The following is a 21452-nucleotide window of genomic DNA, read 5'->3' on the forward strand; positions in this document are numbered from 1 at the left end:
AGGGAGAAAATAGAATAGTGGCTGCTTAGAGCCATGGGTTGAGGGCTGGGGGAGGGCTGGGGGATATAGTCAAAGGGCACCAGCGTTTTTTTTTGAGGTGATGAGATGTTCTCTAATTGCCTGTATGACGGTCATACTTATTTATGAATACACTAAAAACCATTGAATTTCACACTTTAAGTAGGTGAATTGTATAATATATGAATTATATCTCCATGATGCTGTTTAAAAAAACTAACAAAAACCCCATGGGTTGTCAATATTGGGTAAAAAAAGATGGTGACATCTGTCTTGCTCTCTCTCTTGCATTTGCTCTGAGGGAAGCCAGCCGCCACGCCAAGAGCCAACCATGGAGGGCCCAGGCGGCAGGGGAATGAGGGTGGCCTGGAGCCCTGAGCCCCACGGCTCATGAGACGCTGAATCCTGCTCATGGCCCTTTGAGTGAATTTGGGAGTGGGACACCGTCCCCCCCCTGTCACACCTCAAGATGACACCACAGCCTCGGCTGAGAGCCGCTGAGACCGAGGACCCTGTGAAGTCCAGCCCAGATTCCTGCCCCACAGAAGAAGTGAGATAGTAAGCGTCTGTTGTGTTAATCTGCTAAAGTTGGGGGTTAATTTGTTACGCAGTGTAGATAACAGATACACCATTCCTAGCACCCCATCCCCCCCCACCCAGCTTTACTTCCTTCCTGACATCCCATGGGTGTGTCTGCCTCCTCCCCCAGAGGGCCCCCCCACAGAGGCAGCGTGGTCTGTCCTGCTAATCTCCCATCTGCACGGCCTCGTCAGAGTCGTGTAGCCCCCACCCTGCACCTCGGTCCTGGGTGGTCAGGGCCCAGGGTACAGGCTCTCGTGGTTTCTGTGGGAAAACAAGGCCCAGCTTCACACCCCCGCCCCAGACAGTGCAATTCACATTTTTCTACACCCCCTGGACTTTATGCCTGCTTTTCTTTTTTTGGTATGAGCATTTGCTAAATGCCTCACTCCGAGTGACCTAATTTTTTTATACTTGTCGGATTTTTCACAAAAATAATTTAATAATAAGAAAAGAATTCTATTCCAGCCCATGTGTTCCAGTTTTTGTTTGGAAAACGGTCCCCTTGCCCATAAAAAGGAAAGGACTGCTGGGTCCAGGCCCCTTCCAGACCTGTCCCCACTGGGTCCCAGCATCGCCAGGGCCGCGAGGCCGAGGTGCCTTCCAGGAAAAGTGCTGGGCTCCCCCGGAACCAGGCGCCCAGTTGGGTCTGGCGAGGGGCTGGCCCCGTGCCACCCAACTGAGCCATTTCCTCCTAGACTGGGACATGTTTCCTGCCCGGGGGAGCTGGGCGCACCCCCAGGCGGGGGCACTGCGTCCTGCGGCGGGGGGGGGGGTGGGCATTTCCCCCACCTCAGCTCCCACACCCGGGGGCCCAGGGGCCCGTGCTGGGGGCAGGGCCGGGAGCGAGGGTTGGGAATTTGGCCATTGTTGGAGGAATGAGCTGAAGGCGTTGGGCCCAGCGCTGGGTCCAGCCTGCCCGTGAGCCCCATGTGCGCCCCGGGGCGGGGGTGGGGGGTAGAGTCTTAGGCTTGTCCTGCCCGCCCCAGGGCAGCAGCCTTCGAGTGTCCGCGATGGCCTTTGCTGAGAGGTGGAGGCCCACCGAGCCCAGAGCCAACAAGCACCTTCTCTGGGCCTCCCCTCCTCCCTGACGCCTTCCTGTGCTCCTGGATAACCCTGCCTCTCTCCGCACCCCCCACCAGAAGCTCACTGGCTGCGTGTCTCCTCTGTCCTGCGGGGTGTCTCCTGGAATTGGCCCCGAGCTGGGCCCTCAGTCCCCACGGGCTGGATGCCTGGACAGGGAGACTCTAGCAGTTTGATACGTTTTTAAATTCCAAAAATAGATACTGGATTATGCTTGTAATCTGATCTTTACCTGGGCATGACTGAGTCATGATTCAGGCGTTGAGTCCCTGCCCCTTGGCGGGTGGGGACTCACAGATAAAAGGCATGGCGAGGACAGAGTTGAGGGCTGCTGATGCTGGAGTTTTGATGTTGGAGTTTGATGCTGAAGACTTAAACTGGAGCTCGAGGAAGTCAGCTCACAGAGGAAAGAGAAGCCAGCCCCACGAAGAGAGGAACCTTGAACCCAGAGGAAAGCCAGCCCCAGGAACACAGGAACCCAGGAAGCCTGAACCCTTGCAGACGTCGGCAGCCATCTTGCTCCGAATAGAAGTTGGTGAGGGAAGTGACTTGTGCTTGATGGCCTGGTCGTTTGCATCAGCACCCCTCTGGCTGACTAATACAGAGACGGTCTCTGCGGGGGGCTTCCGGCTTCTGGACAAGGTTGACCGGGACCACGTTCCAGAACACGCCCTATTTTCACACCCACCCGTTAGTTTCTCTGGGTCCAAATCTCCAACAAGCAGGGAGCAGCAGGAAGCTTGCCGAACTCCTGAGCTCAGTGGCTGCCTGAATATGCATTCTGGCTTTGCCACTCACTAGCTGTGTGGCCTTGTGCAAGTTACTTTACCTCTCTGAGCCTTGGTTTCTGAATCTGTATAAAGGGATAATAACAGTACCTGCCTCTTGGGGCTGTTGTCAACATGAGAGGAGATCGAGAGTGTGGGTGCTCACCCCGTGCACAGGGTCGGCTCTTGGAAGCTCAGAGAGGGGCAGCAGCTTGCCCAAGGTCACCTAGCAGGAGGGTGGAGTCGCTGGTCCCCAGCTCAGAAGCTGGGCTTTTTCCCGTATGCTCGGCAGCCTCTCTGAGCTGGGTTCTGCTGAGCACAGTGCTCCCTGTGGCTGCCTCTCAGGCTGGGTCGGGGCAGGGGGTGGGCATCGTCTACCCAAGACTGCACATGGGTGCTTGGCCACTTGACCGTGCACCAACCTGCCCCATCCACATCACCTCCTCAGCCACCCCGATTTCAAACCCTGCCAAGGGCTGCTGCTCCCCTCTTCACCCCAGCCCTGAACTCCGTTCCTGCCCTGACCCCGTGGGACCCAGCCCTGACACATGTGTCCCAGGAGACCGCCCCAGCTCAAAGAGCTGTGTGACCTCAGAAAAACCTCTTGCCCTCTCTGTGTGCTCGTGATTCTAAGGCACGGGTTGAGAAAAATCACCTTTATTGTTTGTGGAGAGGGCAAGGGAGGCTGGAAAAGGGGGAGGCCATTCTGAGGATGCCTATTCCCCAGACCCCTCCTGGGAACACCTGGCTGAGGGGGGCTGTACCCCCGCCCACCCTGAGAAAAAGAGGGACCAACCCAAGCGGCCTCCGCACCCCCCGCCCTCTGAGGGACCCAGTCCCCAGCCCTCCCCTGACCCCCGGGGGCTCCCAGTGTCCAGCCCGAGTTCCAGGTGGGGGCTGGCCCAGCCACACCTCCTCCAGGCAGCACCCGGGCACCCAGGCCTGGGCTGGCAGCCCGTTCCAGCCCGAGGAAGACTCCTAGTCCTACTGACCCAGGTCAGGAGGGGTCCGTCCCCTGGGGCGGGGCGGGTGCCGAGGACAGGGGTTGTCTTGGAGATGACACCGAAGGCCTCTGGGATGGAAAATCCTAAGGAAGAAAAGGATGGAGGGAATTGCTCATTTCGCCCATCCTCCCTGCAGGGCCTCAGCCCTCCCTCCAATTACCCAGGAATTCTGGGGTCCCCGGCAGGGGCCGGTGGGTGCAGGATGGAGTGAGCTGCTGACTAGGTGGGGGCGCTGCTCAGCTGTCCCCCCACCACCACCTAGTGACCCAGAGGACACCCCAGGCTGGCTACACAGGGCTCAAAGGTTAACCCTGGGAGGGAGAGGTGATTCCAGATCCCTTTGCCCCCACCCCAACACGGGTCGTCCCACTGCTCTTGAACTTGGCCTCTCGAGCATCTGGAGTAGGACTTCAGCATCTGGGGGACCCACCTGTATCTGGCAAAGGTCAAGCAGGGTGCGGACACCCGCCAGGCACCAGAGCTCGCCCAGCAGGGAGACCAGGACGCCCAGGAGGTCCAGCCAGCGGCCCACGGTCAGCAGCAGCACGAGGAGGCCGCCCATGCGCACCAGCACCGTCTGCACGTGGCTCTGCACGCCCGGCCGCAGCCGCTGCTCCTCTGCGGGGCGGGCGGGCCTCACCGCGCGCCCCCAGCCTCCCCGCCCCCCCTCCCCTGGCAGCCCTCCTGCCTTCCTCCCCTCCCCACCCCACCCTGAGCACCCACCGGGTGCCAGGCTCTGCTGCCTCCCAGGGCTGGCTGCTCATCCCGCACGCCCCCCCGCCAGGCCGCTCCTCCGGCTGCCTGGCCCCGCAGGGCACAGCCCGCCACGCTCCCGGGACCCGCCTTGCCTCCTCTTTCCCACAGGCCCACAGTACGCCCTGTTGGCTCTTTCTGCCCAATAAATCCCCACCCGAGTGTGTCCCGCCACTCCTGCTGCCCTGCCCTGGTCCAAGCCACCTGCACCTGCATCCCACGATCCACTGTCCACTCAGCAGCTCAAGTGGCCTAAAAACCTCAGTGGATGAAACCATCCCTTTGCTTTTAACCGCCCGTGACGTCTCTCTGTGCTTGGAGTAAAATCCAAGAGGACCTCCTGCCTGACGCGAGCCTGCTCTCCACCCTCACCTCGTCTCTTACGCAGCCTGCCTTGCTCACTCCCCCCAGCCATCCTGGCTTTCTTTGGTTCACTGACACTGGCAAGATCATTCCCGCCCCAGGGCCTTTGCACTTGCTGATCCCGCTGCCTGGACTGCTCCTCCTGGTCCCGCTGCTTCCACCCCATCTCCACCTTGCCGCCAGGGGTGCTTCCTAGAGCCCAGATCTGAGCTAGGCACACCGCTGCTTAAAACTGTGCAACAGCTTCTCATCGCACTGTCCAGGCGGCTGACACGGGCTCCTAATCAGGCCCCCGTTAACCTGGCCGGGCTTGTCCCCTCCCCGTGCCTTCGAGGTGACCATCACGCTCAATTATTTTCACTTGTTTGATGCTGCCACTATCTCTCTCACCTCTGAACTTGGGCCCAGAATCCTCCCCCGTGGAGGTCCTGCTTATCCTTCAAGGCCTGGTTCCAACACCAGCTCCTTGGGACTCCCGCTGCCCGCTGCCCCCTTGTCTGAGCCGCCCCCCTGTACTGCCTCTGCTTCAGCACCTGGCCCTCACAGTCCCAGGCCAGACAGCGGGACGTGAATAGGGAAGGAGCCGCTCACGGCGCGGGCCCGGCCCGCGGCCTCACCCTGCATGTAGATGACCAGCAGTGTGTAGCAGATGGTGAGTGGCGTCCAGAAGCGCACGGCCTCCGAGGTGCTCAGGAAGTCCTGGTTGATGAGGGCCACGGCCGCCAGGTCGCCCACAGCCAAGGCCACAGCCAGGGCCCGGCCCAGCAGCCGGGGCAGGTGGTGGGCGCCGGCCAGCAGGCCCAGGCACACGCCACAGTAGTGCTGGCTGCTGTGCAGCTCGTAGAGGCAGCAGACGTGGCGGCGGAGGCGCTGGGCGCCGGCGCGGAGCAGGGCAGCCAGCCCGAGGCCCAGCAGCAGGTTCAGCGTGCGGTGGGGGGCGGCCTCCTGCAGGAAGCTCAGGCCGCACGTCAGCCCACAGCCCAGCGAGTACTGGCTCAGCAGGTAGAGCTGCAGCTTCTGGGTGCCCTGTGAGCCCTGGTGGGGGGCAGGGGAGGGTGCCATGGTGGGTGCTCAGGCCTCCCTTTATCGTGGTAGGACCAAGAGGGCTGGAGCCCGAGGGACCTTTGGCATCGTTCCCCAAGAGAGAATACCAACTGCGGGTCAGGCCCTAACCGGCCCATTTTTCTCGGCTTCCTTCTAATCATGTCTTATTACTTGGGATCCATCTGCTTGCTGATGGGTAAGAGTCTCAAAGACCTGGGTCCAGAGCCCGCCCCTGGCCCTTGCTGGTCACTGACTGCAGACAAGCCTCAACCTCACTGAGCCTTAGTTGCCTTCTCTTGCGTGGGGATTACAGCAAACCCGTCCCCCTGTGGTGGCGGGAATTAAATGAGATGGTTCCTTCTAAGCGTTTACTCCACGCCTGGCTTTGGGATGCTCTCCACCCACAGGAGCTGTCGCTTTTGTTTTCTCGTGATTGGGGTTGTCTAGTCAGAGTGGAGAATTAAGTCTGGCCATCAAAACCTGAGGAAGCAACAACCTGCAAGCTCAAGTCACAACCTTCCAGAAAAGGGGTGGTGAGGGTGAGGATAGGGGGTGCTCCTGGGGGCCCAGCCTCCCATGTTCCAGGGGTGGAAACTGAGGCCCAGAGGCTGGAAACCTGCCGCCTCACCTTGCCCAGGGACAGCAGCGTGGAGACGGCTCGGAGGGAGAACTCGAGCACCACGAGGGCGGCCACCCGGGACCCCACGACCGTCAGGAGCAAGGCCAGCCCCGCCAGGTGCAGCGTCTCCAGCGCCGCCCACTGCACCTGCAGCCGCTCCTTTTCCAGACTCCGCTCCGGGTCACTGAGAGCAGAGTGGCTGTGAGCAACAGTGGCCCTGGAGAGGGTCCTGGTACCCCCAGCCATGCTCCCTAGGGAGGCGCCCCTCCAGTCCCTCCCAGTCCGCCCCCCCCCCCCTCAGACCAGATCCACTGCCCAGGGCCCAGGGGTCTGGCCTTGGGGCTGGGCACTCACTTGACACAGCCCACGAAGAAGTAAACCTTTAGCAGGCTGCTCAAGAAGGAGACTCCGCAGGCCCCGATGAGGCCTGCAGGGGTGGCAGCAGACGTGGGGCGCGGGGAGGGCTTAGGGGAGGGGCACGGGGGGGAGGCGGGCGACTCACGTGTGGGGGGGCAGTCTACCCTGCCCCAGCGGGTGCCCTGGAGGGACCGGGGCTGAGGCGGGGATGGGGAGGAGGCGCTGGCTCACCTTGCAGGAGGGCGTCGAGGAGGCTGGAGCCCCACTCGAGCCCGGGGAGGCCGGGGAGCCAGGAGGGGAGGGAGGGCAGGGGGAACATGGCGGCCTCCAGCCAGGTCTGCGCTGGGAGAGACTGTCACCGTCACAGGGCAAAGGTGTCTGCGGAGGGGAGGGGCTGGGAGGGGTCAAAGGCCTGGGGGGGGAAGGGGGGGGGACAGAGGAGGCCCCCAGGGCTTTAACCCTTCCCAGGCCAGAGAAGGACCTGCCCCGGGTCCAGGACGAGGGGGTGGGAGCCCTGCCCGGGTCCCGTCGGGTGGCTGGTGAAGGCGCCTCTCTGGGGCTGGTCTTGGTCGCTGGTGGGAGAAAGGCTGGGCCCAGGCTCTCACCTCCCCTGGGACTTGGCCACACGATGGCTCCGGAAGCTCCGGCCTCGGGTCTTAGTTCTGCCCTCTCAGACGCCTGACGAGTGGCCTCCGCCCCCCCTCGCCGCACCCCCCCCCCAGGCCGAGAGGGGGATGCCTGTCCCCCACGGCCCCGGGGTCTGGGGTCTACCCGCCCCCAGCCTGGTCAGGCTCCTCCCTCTCAGCCCAAGGGCTGGGGATCTATTCCCCCCAAAACCTGAGGTCAGGATCCACTCAGCTGGGATCCACTCGGCTGGGACCCGTGGGGCTCCCGCCCTCCCCTCCGGCAGCGCCTGGGTCCTGCCTCGACGTTCCCCCAGAGCCCGCTAGGTGGCAGGCCTTACCTGCCTGGCCTGCTCCAGTCCTCCTGGCCCGAGACTGAAAGAGCACAGGTGGGGAGAGAGGCTGCCGGCCAGGGGACTCAGCGGAGGGGACTCCAGTAAACAAAATAGAAAACAGGTGGGGAGAGAGGCTGCCAGCCGAGGGACACGTTCAAGTAAACAAAATAGAAAACTTTATTGGTTTGGAGTGTGGGGGGTAGGAGGGGAGGCGCTCTTCACTGACGCGGGGCGGGGGCTCAGGCTGCCTGCCCCTGGCCCAAGCCCGCCCCTGCCCCGCACGCAGGGTCCTCCTCTGTCGCACAAGGTCAGTGCGGGCCCTTAAGAACCTGCCCACGTTGGGGGGGACTGTTGTTGGGGTCCTGGGAAGGGGGCTAGGATGCTGCCACTCGCCTTGGGCCTGTGTCCTCACTGGAGCCACGGCCACCCCAAGGACTCCCTTTTGGGACTGTCGTGAGGCCACGTGCACAGGGGAAGCCCTCACAAATGCCCTCAGACAACACTGCCACGACCTCCATGCGCAGGCCAGGGCCTTCCCGCAGGCATGATGATCCCCTGGGGACACTCCCACTGCCCCGTGGTCCTGGCACGGTGGGCCCTGGTCAGAGGCACAGGTCTGGGGCTGCAGAGCTGAGCCTCAGGCCTGGCTCTGCCGCCATGTGCTTTTGGTCACAGTTACTTCATCGCTGGAAGAGGCTTCTCCAAGCCTCCGCCTCCTCAACCCTGGAAGAGGACTTTCACCTGTCTTCCGTTTGCTGATACCCATAGGCCACCCAGCTCAGGGTGCGTGTCCATGCCGGGAGCAGTTATTACAGCAAAGACAGTTCTGGGATGGCCCAGAGAGAGAGGGCAAAGAACTTTCTGGAGAAGTGCAGGGTGGGCGCTGATGCAGGCAGATGCTCTGGGCATGGCCGGGCCTCAGGGCTGTCCACGCTCTCCCCGACCCCGGTGAGTGGGGGTTGTGTCGGTGCCCGGGTGGGGGCCCTAGCTGCCCTGCTGCTGGGTGCACCCCACCAGTTTCCGGAGCTCATCCCAGAAAAGCATGCTGAGGATGGTGTGGGGGCCCAGACGCAGGTAGCCTGGACCCAGGCCCTTGAACAGCGCCAGGGGGCCCTCCAGCCGCCAGATCTTCACCAGGCAGTCGGTGAGGCCCCCGTACAGCTGGCCCTGGGGACAGACATGGGCGGGCATCACTGCAGGGGCCCGCGGGCCGGGGCGGGCATGGCTGGTTCCAGGGCCTCTGCTGTCCCTAAGGTGCCTTCGTGCCAATCAAAGGCACCTCTCCCTTCGTACAAACCACAAAAAGGCTGCCCTGCAGGCTGTGAAATTAGAAAAGGGGGCTCGGCCTGGGTGGTGGGTGGTACGTGGCTGATTTCACCCCTGATGTGCCTCGTGGTGGGCACCTATGTGCTGGCACGACCTGCCCCATCGTACGGCAGTGCCATGGGCAGGCCATGGAATCAGGCCTGGATTTCCGCTCCTGCTCCTCCACCTCCTCCTGGGAGACCTCAGGCAAGTCACCTGGTCTCTGAGCCTCAGTTTTCTCATCAGAAGAATGGGGGTGGTTGTAAGAATGGAGTAAGATGGGCAGCAGAGCCCCTGGCGTGTGCCCGGGGACGCAGGCGCCCAGCCAGCCTGCTGCACCGACGTCCCTGCACGCGGGTCTCTGGCCCTGTGTGTGTTGGGGGGTGTGCTCCCCGGCCCCCACTCCCTCCCCGACCCACCCCAGCTCACCCTGCCAGCTCCATCCACAGGCTGGTTGTAGAGCCGCGTGCTGACCACGTCGAAGGGCGTCATGACTGCCACCACGGCCACGCTGCTGATCATGCCCCCAGCCAGGGCCACCAGCCAGCTGTCCTCCGGGAGCCACTGTGGGGTGGCGCGGGCTGCTGACCCCTGCGACGGCCTTCCACCCCCATGTGGCAGCCTCCCCACCCCTCCCAGTGCATGGGGGCTGGGAGAGCTGGGGGAAGGGGAGCGGGCGAGCCCCTCGAGCCATTCCCACCCCCACCCCGAATCCCCAGCCCCTTCACAGCTGCGGGGTCACTGTGGACCCCAAACTCTCTTAAGGGGCCCTGACTGTCCTCTGTCACCACCCCCTCGACTTCCCTGCGTGGGGGTGCAGCTAGGGATGTCATGAGTGCAACAGGAAGAAACAAGGCAGGGACCTCCACACCACTGTGTGACCGTGTGGGTGGGCCCAGGGGTCCCCAGCCCCTCACCTGTCGCTCCTGCACCCAGGCCTTGGCGGAGGCGAAGGTGGCCAACTGGGCGGCCGAGCCCACCATGACCCTGGGCACGGCCCCCCCCACGCCCCGCCACAGCCCCGCCAGGCCCTGCTGCCGCCAGATGGTCTCCAAGGCGCCCAGGACGCTCTGTGGGGAGAGGGCACGGGGTCACCGGACAGCCCCCCGGGCAGGGCGCCCTGGGAGCAGCGGCTCTCACCTGGTGATGGTGCTGGTGCCCCACGGCCATCGCGGCCACCGTCTGGGCCTGCAGCTGCGTTTTGACCTGTGAGAGCAGAGGGGACAGAGGGTGTGGGGACGGAGCTCAGGGGGAGCCCGGGGGAGTAGTGCATGTTAAGGGGCGTCCCTCAGGGCCCCTAAAACCCCGGGCTTCCCGATCCTACCCCTGAAGGCTGGGGGAAATTGTGGAAGAGGGCTGGGGGCGATCTGTGGGTTTGCATCTCCGGGAGACCTGGGGCAAGTTACTTAACCGCCTCTGTGCCTCAGTTTCCTCATCCTCAGCTGATGGGAGAATTAAATGATAATGAGCCCAAACGGCATTCTGCAGATGCCTGGGGTGTGGGGAGCCCTGCTCAGTGGTCGCTTTATTCTTAGCTTGCACAAGGCCACACAGGAAGAAGAGGGACAAGGCTAGGATTGGAGCCCCCACGCCTGCCGCACTCTGCCCCCTCCCCTGGCTCAGGCCCAGCAGGGCAGGGTGCCCAGGGCAGATTCCAGGCCTGGGCTGGGATGTTCCCAGGGCAGCCCCACCCGGCTGCCCCACCCCACCCAGCCTCACCTTGCCCAGCCCTGGAGGCCGCGGGGCGCCCCAGGGGCGGTGGAGGAGGGGGAGAGACACTCACCAGGTAAGCAGGGCTCCCCACGAAGGCTCCCAGAGCCCCCGCCACGGCCCCCGCAACCACCGTGCCCCCGGGCTGCTGGGCAAGGCCGGCCTGGCAGGTCAGGCTGTAGCAGTAGAAGCGGACGCCGTTCATGAGGCCCTGGTAGAGGAGGCCCGCGGCCAGGCCCTTCTGCAGGCCCCACAGCCCGTCGGCGCGGGCCACGGCCACCACGGAGGCCACGAAGCCCCGGTAGGGCCGTGGGTAGGTGCCCCGGGCCTGCAGCTCCCCCTGCAGCTGCAGCCGCGTCTTCACCACCTCCAGGGGATTGGTGAAGACACAGGCCAGGCAGCAGGCTGAGGCGCCCAGCACCAGGTCCACCGCTGGGGACACTGTCTCCGCAGCCTCCGTGCCAGCAGCCGGCTGTGCCCGGGGCACGGGCATGAGTGCGGGCCTTGGGGTGGCGGTGCTCAGGCTGTCTGCACCTCCGCAGGGCCACAGGGGCGGACAGCGAGGCGGGCTGGGGCCATGTCTGGAGGGCCGGGGTGGCGCTGGCTGCCTGGCAGCCCCCCGGGCGTCTCAGGAGTCCACCTGCTCCGCTCAGCCTCCAGGGACCGCCTGCGCCGGGGACCCGCCCCCGCCGCCTCCGGCCAATCCCAGCTGCCTCTGCCCCCCACACCTCCCGGCTGGGGCGGAGCCTGGACCCTGGGATCTGGGGAAAAGGTCGCCAGGGGCTGCAGTTAGGGTGGGGGCGGGAAGGAGGCCCCAACCAGCCCGGGCACCTCCTCCTCCCCTCCCGCACTCCTGCCTCCTCCGGGCCGGGGTAAAGGGCCGGTACCCCTGCCCCGCCTCTGGCTCAGCCAGTGGGGCTGCAGCTCAGAGTCCTGGGCGTAGCGCCGCTTCCCGGGGAGCTCCTGGCACAGTGCGCAGGGGCCATCGGCAACTGCCACGCTCCCACCCCGCCACCATCCATGTGACTTCCCCCTCCCGGGATCGCATTTTGCAATGGTCCCTACCGGCCTAGGCTCCTGAAGGATTAGAGATGTGGGGGGGGCAGCCCTGGCTCAGAGCTCCCGCCATATCCCCCTACCCGCCGCCACCTGTTTCTAGCCCCCAAACCCTCCCCTCGCGCCCCCCCCCCAAGACTATACCCCAGGACCTCTTGGGTAAAGAAGGTGGAAGGGCCCTTGGGACTCAAGAAGCGACCTCGTGGCTTTAGCCGCTCCCAACTGTGACCTCTTGCCCACCAGACCCGGCCCCTCCTCCTGGCAGAAACCAGGCAGCTCGGCGGCTCCGGGTCCTGGTGTTGTCCACGGGGAAGGAAAGGCTGGTGGGAGAGCCAGGCCCTGGGACGGAGGTGGCCCTGGGTGCCTGGTGAGGAGGAACTCCCGCCCCCCGGCACCGGCCCACCCGCTCAGGCTGGGCCCAGTACCACCAGCCCACCTCGGCCTCGGCCTCCACGGCAGCTCCTGCTGCCCTGAGTCTCCCAACCCAAACCAGAGGCAGCTCTGTCCTGCCTGGGACCCCGCTCCTTTGTGGCTTCCCCGGTGACCCCTTTCCTGACTAGTTCCTGCCTAGGTGCGAGGCCCTTGACGTGAGGCCAAATGGCCCAAGGGCTCCGAGTCCCCCAACCCCAGAAGGCTCAGCAAGAGGTCACAGGGACAGCCTGGGCTCCCCTGGTTTATGCCCGGCGTGGCTGGCACTCACCCCTCAGGGTGCGGAGGCAGGAGTCGGGCTTGGCCTGTCCTTCCCTGGGAGCTGGGGGAGCAGGCGAGCGGGCAGCGCTGACCTGGCGGCTCTGGTAGTGGGGACACACCCTGGGAGGGGGACAGAGACTGCAGACACAAGGGTGGGGGAGCGAGGTCAGACCGAGAACCCCCAGGGCCTGAGCTCCTTCAGTCAGCGAGCGCCAAGAGGGTGCCCGGGGAGCCTGTTCCGGGTACGGCGTGGGCATCGGCCACAGAGCAGGCGGTTGAGGGGGGACACCGCGGAATGAGCCAACCAGTGAAGAAGCCGAGGGGTGTGAGAGGAGCGGCTGCAGACCCTCCCTCCTGCCCCTGGTCAAAAAAGGGCCAATGACAAGTCACAGCAATATAACGTGTCTATTTTATTAAAAAAAAAACAAAACCCAAACCACCTGACTCTTTCCCCCAAGGACCCTTGACAAAAGTTCTGGGGATAAGCCCAGCTACAGCCAAGCGGGGGCCAGGCGTCTGCACGGCCACCACAGCCACCACAGCCACCACGCCGCAGCCCTTCTCCCCCTTTGTTCCTGGCAGGAGATGCCTGGTTCCTGGCTCCCAAGCTCTGCCGGGATGGGCGTGGGGCAGTGGGCATGCAGGGACCCCCGCCAGCCCCACAGGCAGGTGGTGGCACCTGGGTTGGAATTAGTGGAAACATGCTCGGAGCTCTTAGTATTCCAGCTTCCCTGCATGGCCTGGACAAGGGTTCAAAAATGAACCCGATGGCCCGGCCTCAGGGCCCACGGGAGACCCTGAGCCTCTGCCTGGGCCCCCGACCTGAGGGGAGGAAGGGGGCTCCAGCCCTCCCACCCCCTGCTCCACCCTCTACGGTCTGTCACTCTCAGCCCCTCCTGGAGAGATGACGCAGACTGAGGTGCCAGGCCCCGGGAGGTGCCCGCAGAGCCCACGGGGCTCAGCCCCTTTGACCCCCACTCTCCCCTGTCGTCACCTGGTGGACAGGGTGGCCAGAGGTGCCGGGCACCCCATTCCTCACCCCTGCTAGTGGAGACCAGGCTCAGTGACCCTGTCTCCGAGCACCCGAGGACGCAGCGATGACAGTGACGTGCTGGTCAGCGGCCTCCCCTTCCAACCTCCCCGGGGGCGCCAGCCAGCTCCGGCCTCAGCACCAGGGGTCCCGGGAGGCTCTGCCGCGGCACAGGCTGTCGCTCCGCTGCCAGGCGCTGTGGATGAGGCTCAGGGCGTCCTCGAATTTCTTTTTGCTGGAAGCTTCCTGGATGGCCTTGTGCGGGAGGTCCACCTGTGTTGGGGGCACGCAGGGAGTCCGTGAGGGGCTGTAGCACAGGCCCCACAAGCCCCACAGGCCTGGGGGCGGGGGTCCAGTCAGGGACCCTCTCAAGTCCCCCAGAATCAGCTTTAGCCTCTCCCTGGATCACTTCCCAGCCAGGTCGCAAGGAGGGGCCTGAGCAGCCCCAGGGGCTTTAGCAGGTGGCAGGTGGTGCTCCCGAGCCGCCTCCTTCCTGGGAAGCCTCAGCTGTCAGGCAGGCCCAAGGGCGAAGGCCCTGCTGGAGGCCAGTCCAGAGCTCCCCCAGCGCTGGGACACAGCAGCCATTAAAAAAACAAGTGGTCCAAGGTGTTAGGCTCGGGGGTGAGGAGTGTCCTGCCAATCTTGTCCCTACCCTTTAGGCACAGCTCTAGGCTCACCTCGGCACTTAATTCACATGTTTGGACTGGAACTGAGACCAGGAAGTGGTTTCCCAACTTCTATTTTCAGCATTAGCCTCAGGCTCACCAGGGAGCCAGGGTTTTGCCTCTGTGGTCCTATCCTTTTGTGTCCACCTCAGAGGTACTGGTATATGGCTGTCCCCAGGACCCTCGAGGGAGGGCCCCGGGAGCAGCGGGGCTCCCTTCCCTGGCTCCCTGGCTCCCTGGCTGATCCACAGGTCGGGCCTGCGCCGCGAGCTACCTGGTAGATGGTTTTCCACCCAGAACTCAGTGCAGAGAGGAATCGGTCCAGTTCCGATGTACAGCTCAGGTAGACGACCCAGGCCGGCAGCGGCTGCTGGCTGTCCTGGGAGAACTCCTAGGCAGGGACACGACCCCCAGGTGAGCAGCACAGCTCCCTTTGCAGGGGCCTGCCTCCAGCCCCTCCCGCCCAGCTCACCAGGACACAGTACTCCTTGCCCGGCTCGGTGCAAATGGCACTGATGTCAGCCAGCTTGGCTGTGCCCAGCGAGCGGAAGAAGCCAGTCTGGCAATCCTCGTGACACGTCAAGAGGCGGTCGTCCGTGATCACCAGGCAGCAGGGGATGCAGGGGCTGGGAGCGACCCCCTGGGGGATGACCTGGGAGGGTGTCGGCAGGGGTTAGGGGGAGAGGCAAGTCTCCCCAGCACAGCAGCCCTCCAGGGAAACAGCCAGCACCCTGCCCCTCGATCTCGAGGCCAGGCAGGCTCTGCCCACCTCAGGAGTAGGGGTGAGGGCAGCAATAGGAATGGTCCAGGCTCCAGGGCCATCAGTGCCTGGGCTGCCCCCAAAGGCCACCAGCTTAGGTCGTCACAGGTTGCTCCATGGCTGGCGCGCGTTTGGGGAGGGGACCCTGGGGGTCCTGGAGGGCCGGGCGAGCGGCGGAGGCAGGAGGGGCTCACCCCTTTGGACACGGCCTGGCATAGGTGCTGCATCCAGTCGGCCATGTCGGCCTCGCTGTCGGCGCTGAGCTCCAGGCAGGGCCGGTCGGCGAGAATCACCTGGAAGGCGTGGGGCCGATCCGTGGTGTTGGACCTCCTGCAGCCACCGCACTGCTCCCCCCTGGGCCAGAGGAGGAGGGTGAAAGGGGGGTGGGGAGGCAGGGGCCCAGGAGAGCCCCCGGGGTGGGCTGGAGGCCTGCGCGCCCAGGGCTGGAGGCACCCCAGGTTGTCCACACCCCTCCACCTCGCGGGCTTGCCGGCTCTGGGCTGCCGGGAACCGGCACATCCTTTCCCGTCTCCCATGGGCCTGGGGCTTTCTCCGGGTCCGTGTGGGCTCCGCTCCCCCTCAGGTTAGGAGCTTCCGGGGGAAGGGCCCGCCTCCCCTGCCAGTCTGGACCTTTTCCGAGTAAGGAGCCCCTTGTCGCCTCCCTCCTGCCTTGGGGTCTTCATCATACTCAGAGCTGGGCAAGCCCCGGGTCTCGGTCAGGGCTGCAGGATGGGGCTGGGGGGGCCCAGAGGAGAGGCTGATCTGACAAGGAGTCATCTCCAAACAGAGAAGAGGGGCTCTGGGCCCCAAGCTCGGTGCCACCTAGGCTGTGACGCCAGGCCCCAGCACCTGGCAGGCCCCTCCGTTGCCTGGGACACTCACCCCATGTTCACGGAGAGCAGAGGGATGACATCAGTGCAGTCGGGATACTGGTAGAGGATCCCGTTGCTGCAGGGACACACGGTGGCAGGGGTCAGTCCTGTCCAAGGAATTGGGGACCAGCCAGGGCCCAGATCCTGGGGATCCTCCCGCAGGCTGTAGCCATGAGCCCCAGAGGCCAAGGAGGCCAGGGGCCAATTTTCTACGAAAGGGAGTGTGAAGAAAGAATTGCAGCGGGACGGTGGGGGGACACGGTCCCTCTAGCCGGCTCACGGTCCTTCAGGGGGGCCCAGCCGAGGTCTTCACCTCAACGTTCTGGGACACCCTGGGACCAAAGAGGCTGGCTTCACAGAGACCCTCTCAAATCCTGGGGTGTGTCTACCTCGAAGCCCCTGTGGAGAAGGGCCCTGCGGCAGAGAGATTTGGCAACCCACCAGCCTCTGGGGCCCGAGCCCATGGCTTGGAGCTGCCGGGCCTCCCACCTGAGCACCACGAAGCAAGTCTTCCAGTGCTCCTTGCCCAGGTAAGAGGTGCCTGCCTTGTAATGCAGCATGCCTTCTTTGGTAATGGCGCCCTCGAGGGGTGAACAGTGGCAGGGCACGGGCCCCAGGGACTCATCCGTGGGGTCCTCCCAGTGCACAAGGCCGTAGAAGCGCACAGCAATGGTGGACGCCTGCAACGGGGGAGTGGACAGAGCAGGTGCAGTCAGGCTGGCAGGGCCAAGTCCACGCCGACGGCCCGGCACCAGGTGTGGCTGCTGAGAGCGCAAGGATGTTTTAACCTCAGGACACACCCCAAGTAGGAGGACGGCCAGGCTGTGTGTGTGCATGTGTGTGTGTGGGGGGAGAGCCCCTCCCAGGGGGTGAGAAGGCTCTTTGTATCCCTTCCCTCTTGTGCTGGGGCTGGCGGCGGAGAACCTGTATCTCAGGGGCAGTAGGCTCCTTCCCCCAGGTTCTCACCTCACACTTAGATTCCTGGGCCACAAATTTGGCCAGTGCCAGCTTCTCCATGGTGGCATCAGTCAGGACGCTGGGGTAGGGCGGTTCCCGACAGCCTTTGATCATGGCTGACTTCAAAGAAGCCAAGAAGAACCTGCGGGGCGCGGAGCTGCTAGCCGAGGCCTGGGGAGCCCGCCCCCCCTCTCCAGTGGACAGGACTCGGCGGGGGGGGCAACGGTCACCACATGGTGACCTGGGAAAGGGCTAACCACCCCCAAAGGCCAAGGTGCTGTGGGCTCTGACACGGAGGGAAGCCTGGACAAGGGGACGGTCAGCAGGACACCAAGGTCTCACTGCATAGAATGTCCACATGCAAGGACCTGAGGGCACAAGGGCACTGCCGCCACGGCGTCGTGCCCTCTGCCCTCCTGGAGCACTCGGGCCAGGCCCCCTTCCTCTCTGGAGGCGTCTGAGGGCACCGGCCGTGGCGACGTTCACTTTCCTGCCTCTGACTAGACTGCTGCTCCGGAGGGGACCTGTTTTCTACTCTCAGTACCCGCTTCCCACCCTCACGTCCAAGGGCAGAGTGTCCGGGCCAGGCCCTGCCGATGGCAGCCACCGATTCTCCCTCCTGCTGGGGCCAGGGCTGGCACTCACTCAGCCAGGGCCATGTCGGCCGTGTCCAGCAGAAATTGCTTCCTGCGGTTGGTGCACACCAGCTTCACCGTCTGCTGGTCGAGGCCCACCTGCCAGAAACCACACCCTCACGTACACACGTGGCCTTGGCCACAGCCGGGCAGGCGAGGCGGCCGCGGGAGGTAGGGCAGGCTGGGAAGGGAGGAACCATGCTCTGGGGGCTGCAGGAAGTAAAGTCTTCGAGGCCTGGGGCCCTGGCAAGGGTTGGGGAGGGGCGGTCAGAACCCCTGTGGAGGGAAGGCTGTCCTCGAGCTTGGGTGTCACCCCCAGCTTCAGGTACGGAAGCTTCGCTGGGAACCAAATGGGGACCTAACCCAAGGGGCAAAGTCAGGGACATGCCTGGTTCCATGGCTCTAAGGGTGGTGCCCGAGGAGCCCCGCCCTGCAAGCAGGGACACCACTGCGGAGCCTGGACTCACCGACACGTAGTCAAGTTCATTGTAAGAAACGGCTTCTTCTACCAGGTATGGCTTCTCTGTGGCCCCTGAGAGAGGAGACCCCAATGCCTATTAACCCCCAAATGGCCTCTTTTCCCCATTCTCTAAGACCTGGCTCCCCTTTCTCACTGAGGACCCCTCCTTGGCCTGCAAACTGAAATGATGGGCTAGGGGATTAACATGGGTGCTTGTGGAGGGGAGGCCCTCTCAGGCTCATGCCCTGGGGCTGCTGGGACCAGTAACTCCTTCCCTGGGGTGCCTTTTCACGAGCACAGGCTCAGAGGCTGTGCGGTGCTTAGGGAAGGGTGGCTGTCACCACCTTCTCAGCCTGTGCCCAGCAGCGGCCCGGGCCTCCCTGGGGCTGCAGGTACCTTTCCGGAGCAGGTAGATGTAGCAGTCCGTGAGCAGCACGTACAGCAGCTGCAGGTTGCCCTCCATGTGTCCCGTGCTCATCCGGATCATCTACGGGGCCGAAGAAAGGCCTGAGGGGCTGTGGCCACCCAGCCCCCGGCTGCCCCGTGTCCCCTGGCTGCCATGTGTCCCTCGGCTGCCCCGCGTCCTTGGCTGCCACGTTTCCCTTGGCTGCCCCACGTCCCCCGGCTGCCCCACGTCCCCCGGCTGCCCCACGTCCCTCGGAGCAGGCCTCGGGGCCAGCCTGCCTCACACTTGCCGTTTCCTCCCTTGTTCCTACCGAGTGCCTGGGACTTACTTTGAACAGCTGCTCTTCGTTTTCTCGAAACACGTGGATCATCAGCAGGAGTAGGTGATTGTTGTCTACTCTGAGAGGAGCAAGTGTGGGAGGACGGGGGTCAGGGCAGGGGTGTGGGAGGAGACACACACTCGCCTGTACACACCCCCGCGCACACACAGGCACACGACAGTGAGGCTGTAGCGGCTCCTCTCCCACCAGGAACCACAGTCAGGCTGGGGGACCACGCCCGTCTTCCTCCCACCAGGCTAGGTCTCTGGGAGACGCTGGTTGATTTGTTTGGGGGTCAGAGGCCCGGTGTCCCCTGCTCCAAGGGCTGCAGAGACAGCCCTGCTCACCTGAACTCTGACGAGTGGATCATCTCTGAAGGGCTCCCCTGGCCCTCATCCACCCCAGAGTCCTCGGCGCTGCTCAGACACGGGCTGGGCCGGTCTCGCTTGAGCTGGCTGAGAGCCTCCTGGGTCCCCGGCTCGGGCACAGGCGCCTCGCTGACCAGGGGCAGCTCTTCCTGGGGCTCCAGTTCCTGGGGCTCTGGCTCCAGAGCCCCCCCCGGGGTGCCCCCTAGGGGCCCTGGCGCTTGTCCCTCTCCTCCCCCTCCTCCCGCTTCTTCTTGGCCAGCAGCCTCGCGGCCACTAGGAACATGCGGCGGTTGGCCAGGCCCTGCAGGGTCATGGTCGCCACCACCTGGGCGAGCAGTGCCTGGACTCTCGACGGTAAAGCGGTAGAAGTCCATTGGGGCTGGAAGGCCCTCGCTGAAGTCGCAACACGGCGGCCTCTCCGGGCTATCCCCCGGAGAGCCGGTCCGAAAGGACTGGTCTGGGGGCTCAACGAGGGCTTGCCAGGTGCTGGGGTCCAGCTGCCCGTTGAGCTGGTCAATGACTTTGCTCAGCGGCCGCCCCAAGCGCTCCATGGAGGTGTCTTTCATTGCGGGGATCAGCAGGCCCACCTGGCCCGGCTCCGTGCGCGCGCTGCTCTCGGCTGTGCTGCTGGGCCCCCCTCCCGCCTCCTGTGGGGGAGCCAGGGTGGTGTCTGGTGAGTCCTGGGTGAGGCCTGGGCTGCCACTGAGGCTGCCGCCATCCCCGTGCCTGGCACATTTCTGTTGGGTGGAGGTTGGGTGGAGTGGACTTGCTTCCTCATCCGACCTGGTCTTCTTCTTCTTGCCAATTTTCTTCTTCTTGGTCACCCTGGGACAAGTTAAATGGAGAGAGATTTAACAGGTGTAGACCGGGTCAAGAGAGACGATCCTTGGCACGTGGCACCTGAGGGCACAGCCACAGCGTCAGTGGTCCCAGGCAGTGCTGGGTGCCAGGTCCAGGCCAGTGGGCACCAGTGGCCGGGGTGTGAGGTGTCCCCCGTTGCTGGCAGAGGCAGGGTGGGGGGATAGGGCTAGGGACCGGCATGAGGGAGGCGTGGAGGGCAGCAGCCAGAAGTGGCCTGAGCAGGTCTGACGAATTCCAGCTGTGGAGCAGCCGAGCTAGCCGTGCTCCACAGCCCCAGGAAGCGGGGACAGGTCCCAGCCGGTCGCGCCTCCGGCCTCCTCCATCTGCCCTCACCTTAGGATGCTGGCATCAGACCCTGAGCTGACTTCACTTCCCATAGTTATCATCATGGATACGTCACCCAGGAATGTCCTTACATTTTTCTGTACTCAAACACCTGGCTACCAATCTTTGGTTCCAAGTTGGCAGGAGTGGGCCCGGCTGGGCTACCTCACCTCTGAGCCGTTAAGGCTGCTCTGGATTGAGCCAGCCCACGGGGACAGGCCCTCGGCTCCCTGCCCTGGGGAATGATGCCACCCCCCACCTGGAGGGCAGACCGTGCACACGCGGCCTCTCTTCCTGGTCAGACTAGGCGCCCCAACAGCAGGAGCCAGGGGAGGCCAGGAGGCCAGGGTGCGACGAGGCTCTGGGCCGAGAGCCTCCCTCCTTGCTATTCACGCCCTCCTTCCCTTCTTTGTCCCTGATGACAAGATGAAGCTACTTTCCTCTCAATGACGCAGGCTCAATGAGAATTTGAACAAAGCACAGAAAGTGTGCATTCACTTCCAAGAACCCCCTTGGAGAGAAGTCCGACCTGATGGGTGCTTTCTGGTTCTGGGTGGATGGAGGCCCCTGGCAGCCTGGGCACAGCCCAGTGGTGGGCAGCCAGCCATGGTGGTGGCCGGTGCCACCCACCTCCAGGGCTTGGGCCTGTCTCCTCCTGCTCCAAGAACTACCAAGAGAGGGGTGGGCAGCACTTCTTAGAGTCCAGGAAGATGCCCACCTGCCTTCTGGGGTCCCAGTCTGCTCTAACGGATGACGCTCAGTGTGGGGCCCCAGTTGTCTCGGCCCCTCCCTGCTGACCTGATGACTTCTAGCTCTGGGCAGGCCTCGGCCAGGTCCAGGGCGTGGGGCTCCCCCTTGTCCTGAGAGGCCGTGTGCACGGGGGTGGTGTCGGAGGAGGACACGGTCTCGGCCTGGTCCTCGTTGAAGGGGTTGTGGCGCTGCGTGGGACTCCTCGTGGAAGCCTTGCTGCTGGTCGGGTCTGAGGCAGTAGAGCGGGGGCCGCTGACCGTGTCTGTGAGCTCCCCGTCTGGAAGGGAGAAAATAGGGGACGCCCATCAGAAACCACCTGGGGACCCCAGGCCCCCAGTATGCCTTACCCCGGGAAGGAGGCGGGCGAGTGCCTCCAAAGGAAATCTGACCAGGGTATTCCTGGTCCCGGGAGCGGGGCTGTGCTTTAAGAGCAACAGAGGAGCCGCTGGAGCCCAGGGGAGCGGCCGGCAGCCTGGCTGCCTTCGTGCTCACAGCCCAGGGGAAGCAGCCTCGAGTCCCAGGACTCTGACGCCTCCCAGGGTCGTGGGGGGCCACGACGAGGAGATGCGCCACACACCCTCAGGTTAACCTGAGAGCCCTCCTGTCAGACGATGTTAGGGGGACCCGGCAGCCCCTGTAGCCCCTCATGCCATTAGCAGGGCCAAGAGATGCCCCAAGACAACTCTGAGGGCCCATGCAGACACGGATAAAAAGGAACACGGAGGAAGAGAGAACAGAC

General features: G+C 64.2%; 3 protein-coding genes across 10 annotated transcripts in view; all 3 read right to left on the reverse strand.

Moving 5' to 3' along the window:
• Positions 1-3088: 3088 nt before the first annotated feature.
• TMEM82 (transmembrane protein 82) lies at positions 3089-6976 on the reverse strand. Its single transcript, XM_058304344.2, has 6 exons — positions 6819-6976; positions 6585-6657; positions 6240-6414; positions 5185-5602; positions 3882-4069; positions 3089-3534 (listed from the first exon to the last, which is right to left on the reverse strand). Exons 1-6 carry the CDS (start codon positions 6904-6906, stop codon positions 3445-3447), a joined length of 1032 nt encoding a protein of 343 aa, XP_058160327.1. The 5' UTR covers positions 6907-6976; the 3' UTR covers positions 3089-3444.
• A 728-nt stretch (positions 6977-7704) lies between these two features.
• SLC25A34 (solute carrier family 25 member 34) lies at positions 7705-11229 on the reverse strand. Its single transcript, XM_004485185.4, has 5 exons — positions 10634-11229; positions 9991-10056; positions 9768-9920; positions 9280-9414; positions 7705-8712 (listed from the first exon to the last, which is right to left on the reverse strand). The coding sequence occupies exons 1-5, from the start codon at positions 11051-11053 to the stop codon at positions 8530-8532; spliced, it is 957 nt and encodes a 318-aa protein (XP_004485242.1). The 5' UTR covers positions 11054-11229; the 3' UTR covers positions 7705-8529.
• Positions 11230-12697: 1468 nt separating this feature from the next.
• Positions 12698-21452, reverse strand: part of PLEKHM2 (pleckstrin homology and RUN domain containing M2) — a 34572-nt gene continuing 25817 nt past the window's right edge. For 4 of the 8 annotated variants that reach the window (XM_058304338.2, XM_058304335.2, XM_071217771.1 and 1 more), the window contains 13 exons: positions 20762-20990; positions 18758-19603; positions 18420-18489; positions 18082-18172; positions 17693-17757; positions 17236-17324; positions 16600-16732; positions 16123-16313; positions 15644-15709; positions 14956-15115; positions 14474-14653; positions 14276-14392; positions 12698-13609 (listed from right to left, as the gene is read on the reverse strand). In XM_058304338.2, the coding sequence (XP_058160321.1) occupies positions 13472-13609; positions 14276-14392; positions 14474-14653; positions 14956-15115; positions 15644-15709; positions 16123-16313; positions 16600-16732; positions 17236-17324; positions 17693-17757; positions 18082-18172; positions 18420-18489; positions 18758-19603; positions 20762-20990 (2375 nt within the window). In that variant the 3' untranslated portion in view covers positions 12698-13471. Of the gene's footprint in view, positions 13610-14275; positions 14393-14473; positions 14654-14955; positions 15116-15643; positions 15710-16074; positions 16314-16599; positions 16733-17235; positions 17325-17692; positions 17758-18081; positions 18173-18419; positions 18490-18757; positions 19604-20761; positions 20991-21452 lie in introns of those variants that run through there. The other 4 variants (XM_058304336.2, XM_058304333.2, XR_011649743.1 and 1 more) reach the window with 3 other exon arrangements.

This window comes from Dasypus novemcinctus, chromosome 9, assembly GCF_030445035.2.
Source record: "Dasypus novemcinctus isolate mDasNov1 chromosome 9, mDasNov1.1.hap2, whole genome shotgun sequence".
NCBI lineage: Eukaryota > Metazoa > Chordata > Mammalia > Cingulata > Dasypodidae > Dasypus > Dasypus novemcinctus.

Bases quoted from the DNA above. Each gene is read 5' to 3' on its own strand.
- TMEM82 (XM_058304344.2), bottom strand. From the start codon at position 6,906: ATGTTCCCCCTGCCCTCCCTCCCCTCCTGGCTCCCCGGCCTCCCCGGG. The intron at 6,658-6,818 runs GTGAGCCAGCGC...CCACCCCTGCAG, and splicing joins CCTCGACGCCCTCCTGCAAG to GCCTCATCGGGGCCTGCGGA. The intron at 6,415-6,584 runs GTGAGTGCCCAG...CTCTGCTCTCAG, and splicing joins TTCTTCGTGGGCTGTGTCAA to TGACCCGGAGCGGAGTCTGG.
- SLC25A34 (XM_004485185.4), bottom strand. From the start codon at position 11,053: ATGCCCGTGCCCCGGGCACAGCCGGCTGCTGGCACGGAGGCTGCGGAG. The intron at 10,057-10,633 runs GTGAGTGTCTCT...CTGCTCTCACAG, and splicing joins TGGGGAGCCCTGCTTACCTG to GTCAAAACGCAGCTGCAGGC. The intron at 8,713-9,279 runs GTGAGCTGGGGT...GTCTGTCCCCAG, and splicing joins CTGTGGATGGAGCTGGCAGG to GGCCAGCTGTACGGGGGCCT.